This window comes from Seriola aureovittata, chromosome 4 (assembly GCF_021018895.1).
Source record: "Seriola aureovittata isolate HTS-2021-v1 ecotype China chromosome 4, ASM2101889v1, whole genome shotgun sequence".
In the NCBI taxonomy this organism is placed as follows: domain Eukaryota; kingdom Metazoa; phylum Chordata; class Actinopteri; order Carangiformes; family Carangidae; genus Seriola; species Seriola aureovittata.
This window is the reverse complement of record NC_079367.1, coordinates 18,357,336-18,364,032: the sequence shown is the minus strand read 5'-3', so window position 1 is coordinate 18,364,032 and position 6,697 is coordinate 18,357,336. Positions and strand designations below refer to the sequence as shown.

The following is a 6,697-nucleotide window of genomic DNA, read 5'->3' as shown; positions in this document are numbered from 1 at the left end:
CACTGACTTTTTACAGGGTTTGTAAGTCATCAACAGAAGTTGGGACACTGGGATTGTTTGCATTAACTTTCAAGGTAGCATTTACTTCCATTGTGTCAGCAATGCAATTAACATTTCTTAATCCCTGAAAAAGGCCGGTTTCATAAGGAATTTACATACAATTTTTGGTGACCTAAACTTTTTTTTACTTGGACAGTTTACCACTGAGTTTGTACCTTTCAAGGTTATCCACAGCAAATGTTGAAATTGCAATAAAAACTGGAAAAATGGGGGCATTCTAAAACTGTTAACTGGTAGTGTATTTTGGCTTAAGTGTATTTAATGTGACTGTCAACACTTTAGGTCGAATTTCAAACGTAATGTTTTCCACTCTAAACCTCCACAGCCCCAAAATATATTTTTGTAACTTATTCACACACATTATATTGTGCACAAAAAAATTAACTCTTCTGTAGATTCCTAAAATTACATGCATTGGCATAAGGAGCCAAAAAAAGGGATAGATTAAAAAAAAAAAAAATGCATAAATTGGAAGCTCACAGTATGTTACATTTAAATTCAACTTGTGCGGGACCACCTCAAACGGTCATGATTTGCCTGATATGTGCACACTAGTCATGTGACACCATATATTTCACACTACAAAGACAACTGTAGCGAGCATCAGTTAATTGAGCTCACTGCACCACTTTGAGACATACTACAACACTGACTGACTTGTACCCCCATCACACACTGGTACACAGATGGCTTCTGAATATTGTGAATATCACAAAAACTTAAGAGCATTTGAACAAATTTATTGTAACATTTTTTTTTAAAATACAGGAATTGAGAAAAGTTTATAAAAACCACTATAACAAGTCTGGCTAACAGCGTTTATTAGAAATTGGATCTACTCTGCTGAAGTTTGCTTGAGTAAAATGATGTAACATTTTGTAGGAGGCAGAATAGTGCTGATAAAGCTTTTCCAAAGGCTATAATAATTTTTAAAATACACTATATCATTGCACCATTTTAATAAAAAAAACAAAAAAAAAACAAATCCTAAGCAAAACATATTGGTCCTGATGGAATAACCAGTCCACTACAATAAAGCTATCAAGTGCAGGCGAGGTAAAGGTGTGATGGCTAAAGGCACAGTAAGGGAGCCACTCAGAGCATCACTGCAACATGATCTGTGGAGGCTTTAAGTCAGATCCACTGTGTGTCTGCTTCCACTCAGCAGGCTTTAAATTTCACATACTGCCCCCGTCACTGTAAACATACACAATTAGCTGCATTGGTGTCCCGAGCTCTCTGAGACAACAGGAAAGCTACTGAAATGTCGCACTGCACAATGGGAAAGGTGACTTAAGAGTTTGTAGGCACTATTTTCATTTCTAAGTTTTCCATCTTAAGCACCTTCCCACTTTGCCTTGTGCAAACCATATTCTCAGTCTAATGTTTCGATTAGTGTTAGATAAATGCTCATTAGTTAGGCAGTATGACGATCATAGATCAAATAATACACTCCAAAGAGGAACGACACTGAACAATAACAATCCAGTATATAAAAAGATTTACAGATACATAAACCGTGCCTAATTTTTTTTTAAAAGACCTTGACAGAATTTTTTTTTTTTTTTTTTTTTTTTTTTAACATGGAAGTGAGCAAGTCATACCCTGCACTTTCCCCCTGGTCTGCATGCAACCTCAGGGAATCTTTAAAGTAAGACTAAAGGGAAAAATGAATCCTAAGATGAATATTATTGTATCCATGTTTATGTGATTATAAATACATTTATAAAAAGTTATTTTTGTCAAGTTATTTCTGCTCAGTCTGGTTTTATTTGTATTCATTTAAATTTTTATTATATTCAATTTTATAATGATCATTTTATTTGACGCAATTTTCTATAAACCGGACTTCAATATGTAGTTATTTGTTTACTCATTGCCTGAATTTTCCAGGATGCCTTTCTGAGTGCTGAGAAGCATTAACAAAAAGGAAAAGCGCTTGCAATGCATTGTGGTCCATTTACTCTACTGTCACCACAGAAGGTTCAGTGTTGGTCTACATCTAAATTGAAACCCCTGCTGTTTCACTGTGAAGTTGACAGCAAAATCAGACATCCACAGTTTTTGACTCTTAAGTAGCAGCTGTTTAAAAGATATTTAAGGTGGATTTTCCTTCACTACAGAAATGGGGAAGTGAGACTTTCTCAGCTTCTAAATAAAAATGGAGGGTTTAAGGTTTCAGTTTGGTGTCTTTCAGTGGGATGTCAGAGTTTTAAAGAAGGCAGCCAGCTGCTGGAAAGCCTCTCCCCCAACTGAGGAGAGCTGTGTGCTCCATCTCTCTACAACTGCTGCCATCATTGTGTATGCTGACCCCGCCGTGTCCCAGACAGATGTGATGAGTTCGCTGCTCAGGCCATGGACTAACTGACTTAACCGAGACAGCAGAGAGAAACCGAGCGATGCCCCTCCTACCGGGTTCACCCACAGCACTGCCAGCAGCAGCAGCAGCCCCAGCAGCACCACAGACGAAGTAGGCTGCAGCTCACACCACACGTCCTGCACCCAGCTGTCAGACTGATCCCTTCCAGCCTCGGCCTCCGCACCAGCCTCCACACCGCCACATCTGGCACAGCAGCTCACCTTAGGAACAGGTGCTTCCTCCAGGCTCCTGATGGTCACAGCAGGCCAGCGCTGCTGAAGGTACTCTGCTGCCCGCGGGGTGACGGAGAGGTTTATCACAGAGGGCAGAGGAGTTTTCATAAACTCCTCCACCCTCTCTCTGAACAAATGCACCTTCTCCAGGAAGACGAGAGGCGAGTCCTCCTCCTCTACTGACGAACCCAAGGACACCAGGTCCAACTGTTCTTCCTGGAGGAAACACGAATGTTATCAGGGCTGTGGTACACCAGTGGTGCTGAAATTATTAAGTCAATTAATCAATCAATCAGATAATTAAGCAAAAATCTAGTAATCATTTATCTGTTTATGTAATTTATCAAACAAAAAATTAAAAATGTGCTTGTTAACTCTTAGTTACTTCATTATATACCCCAATATGAAACATGCATATATACGAAGTGGCGCTAAATAATTTAGAGGTGCCTGAGAAACAAACAAATGATGATGATGTGCGCTATAAATTGTTGTACGTCAGTCATGAAACAGACCTGTAGCTCCTTCACTCTGTGGATGAGTGGATCATAGGCCCGGGACACCTCTGCACCAGCTTTGTCCAGGGCCTCCAGGTAAGCTTGCCGCTTCCTGGCCAGCACCACCTCCAGCGTCTGAAAAAACTGATTGACTTCCTGTCGGTCCTGCCTCACCAGACCCTCACAGCGGGCCTTCTCCTGCTCCAGCTGCTCCCCTAGCTCACACACCTAACAGACAGAGAGAAGAAGAGGGCAGTCAGCATAATTGGAAGGTTTTTTTTGTTTATTTGGAACATGTATTTATTTTAATATATTCAGTTAAAAAATTGTAAAAAATAAACACTCCATACAGGTTTCTCAGAGTACATTTCCACATTAATTTGCCCCAACTCAGACAGTGGCCATATTGAAGAGACTCCCCACCTGTGCCCATCTCTGATCAGAGAGTCTGGCCAGCAGTTGCGATGGCGTCTGTCTTTCTCTGATGAAAGCCGCCTGCAGGTCGTCGATGGGATGGCCCTGGTGCTGCCCAACAGTCAGACACAGCCCACAGATCAGCTGCCGATCCTGGATGCAGTACATGTTCAGAGGCTGCCTGTTGTGCTCCTGACAGGAGGGGGGTCGTGGCTCATTGTCCTTCTGGTACTGAGATAGCAAATGAGTGAACAGACATACAAGACAGATGAGCACAAACTGAATCAGCAAAGCAACAGCCAATAAGAGGATTTCAGACTGACAGGTAGTCAGAGGGAAAATGATTCTCTCCTACTTTCTCGATGATGGCCCGCAGAGAAACATTGGTGGGCAGAGCATCTATGCCCGTTGGGGGCAGCTCCATCACATTACGGCAGTTGGGGCATTTTAGCGGCAGGCGGAGCGGACGCCAGATGGAATAGTTGGTAGACACCTGAAGCAAGTTGTCCAGACAGGTCTTACAGAAGGTGTGCGAGCACGGCAGGACTCGCGGGTCAGAGAACAGAGAGTAGCACACAGAGCACGTCAGGTCCTCCTCTAGATTTTCCATAGTGGAGACTAGGGGCCGGACTCAGGACTGGTTGTTTTGGGAGAAGATCTGGCAGGACAGCAGGATGGGTGAAAAGCTGTGTCACACCTGTCGAGCAAAACATTAACTTGCTACAAACTGTATAGTAAATATAACCTGGAGACTACTTAAACAAAAATGGGACAGTATACCATGTAATGCTTGAAGGTTCCAACTTCTGCAATGTGTGATGATTTGATGCTTTATTCCTGTCAGAAATGACAGTAAAATAAATATCTTTGGGATTTGGACTATTGGTTGGATTGTAACAAGACATTTGAAGAGGAAAAATTTGTATTTTCCCTGTTTGCTAACATTATGCAAGCAAAATGACTGATTGAGAAAATATTCAGCAGATTAATCACATCACATTCAATGCAATTGGGTGTGGCATTTTTATGACTGTAATCTCTAGTCCTCCGGGCTGTGACTGTCAGTGCACTAATGTTATAAACTCTTTGAGGAATTCAAACTTAATTGTTCGCCATTACTCGTCTCTTTCTTTTTTCCCCCAATTATGGTACCGACTGTTGCACATTTGGAATGAGAAATAATTGTTAAGCACAGGAGGGGTAGCTTATACATCTTCATTATCTCCTGTTTACTTAGGATTCATGTATATCTTAGCATATGTAGGTAAAGTGTGGTCATATATATTTGAGTGTCTTTCTGAACAGATATATTTTTAGAATGAGAGCTTTTTTTTCTGCAAACAAATAAATAAAAAAATTAAACAGCTTCCCAAAGTTTATAATATTCAGCTTTTGTCATCACTGACAAATGAGTATATTACATATTTTTTCCTTTTTTTTTATATAAACACAGGGGTCATAGGGAAAGATGGTGTTATACTGGACTACTTTACATTGACAAGTGTTTGTAATTTTTTTCCTCTCCATTGACATAGATGGGGAGAGCAGAATATCAGAGACAGTACAACACCACCACTATGACCTCAGTGCAGAATTTAATTAACACATCTATGGCGGTGCCAAAAATAACCCTGGAACATTGTAAGCACAATGAAATTAAACTTTATGGTACAACAGTTGTATTGGGTTGTATTATATATTGCAGGTGTATCAAATGAAATGGCCACTGAGTGTACAACCAGAAACTATTAAAAGTAGGATTAACTAGTAAAGGTTTCTTCATTAAAATAAGTCTATCCAGTATGTGTGGAAGAGCAGATCTTGTACTGAAAAACAATTAAAGAGCCAAAAACACGGCTCAGCTCCTATTACAGGATCAGTTGTTTTGTGTTTTGTGTGTTGTGTGTGTGTGTGTGTGTTCTCTACTCTAGTTACAGCCAGCAGCGCAGCGACAATAGGAGGCCTCATGCCAGCATCCACCCAGTCCCAACTCCCACAGACACACACTTTGTTGTCAGGGACAGGCTGTTCAGCTGTGCAACCATACACAAAACCTGATGCGTTTATGGAGTCAAACTGCAGCCGAGTTGGCGCCCAGATTCAAATAGGTAACAGGTGTTCTGCTGCAGCCTCATGACCATCATCAATTAAGCTAATTAAAAGTTGAATTTTAGTCACATCCACATAGGTAATGGGTACATTTAAAACTCACGTTTTTGTTTTTTTATCTTTACTGTGATTACTGCATGTTAACTGCTAACTTAACCTAACCGTTGACTGTTTTACATAACATTTTAACTTCTTTTTTTTTTTTTTCATAAATCGGAGGCAACGGCACCGTTCATCGTTGTCTTTCAAGCACATAAACTCCCCTTTTTGTGGCTTCATGTAGCGTATCCTCGGCTGCACTTCAAGCAGAAAATGTAGAGTAACTCGGATAATAAACCGTCTTTTCATCTTTTATTTCAAATAACTTGACGCTCCGAATACTTGAAACCACATAACAAATGTAGCGAGTACTTTCTCGGCAACCTGTCTAGCATTTGCTACTGTCCGTTTTATTATTTATCCGTTTTTAGTTTTGGTGAAACTTCACAGAAGAAAAAGATGTATTAAACGAGGAATCTTAAAAACTCACCGTCTGCTCGGAGCAAAGTGTCTCTCCAAAACAGAGCTTTCATTTCCTGTTCCTTCTCGTGATGCCTTCAAGAGCGCTCAGTGAATTCCTACTCCTTAAAGTAGCAGGAGGCGGGCATATACCAACTTTTAGAGCACACTCCAATGCTCGTGTAGTGAGTAAACGTGCTTTGCAATGTTTGGCTTTGGTTGTTTAAAATAATCTACAGTTACTCCCGTAAATAAGGAGAACTGTGCTCATATATAATTCGTCTAAATAATTAATATGCCCCCCCCACACACTTCCGACATTTCCGACAGCTGCGATGAATGCATCATTTTTTATGACCCGTAGTACGCATGCGGGTAAACGGTCTCCCTGGCCAATCAGGCTCCGCTTTTTCTCGATTTGAATACAAGCTCAACCGCTGAGAGTAACGAAGGTATTTGGCCGTTTTACATATTTGTATGTGGAAAAACAAATCAAAAAACGCACAAGTATTAATCTCACCACTTCG

The 6,697-nt window shown here is 40.7% G+C and overlaps 1 protein-coding gene across 4 annotated transcripts; it reads right to left on the bottom strand.

Annotated features, from left to right (window-relative positions):
* Positions 1–779: 779 nt before the first annotated feature.
* trim59 (tripartite motif containing 59) lies at positions 780–6,635 on the bottom strand. Of its 4 annotated transcripts, XM_056373253.1 has the most exons (6): positions 6,202–6,635; positions 4,344–4,400; positions 3,919–4,221; positions 3,573–3,794; positions 3,168–3,377; positions 780–2,868 (listed from the first exon to the last, which is right to left on the bottom strand). In XM_056373253.1, exons 3-6 carry the CDS (start codon positions 4,171–4,173, stop codon positions 2,254–2,256), a joined length of 1,302 nt encoding a protein of 433 aa, XP_056229228.1. In that variant the 5' UTR covers positions 4,174–4,221; positions 4,344–4,400; positions 6,202–6,635; the 3' UTR covers positions 780–2,253. The 4 variants fall into 4 exon arrangements, with proteins under 4 accessions (XP_056229228.1, XP_056229225.1, XP_056229226.1 ...); XM_056373250.1 differs by having other exon boundaries at positions 3,919–4,260; positions 4,344–6,635; XM_056373251.1 differs by lacking the exon at positions 4,344–4,400 and having other exon boundaries at positions 3,919–4,260.
* Positions 6,636–6,697: the final 62 nt, after the last annotated feature.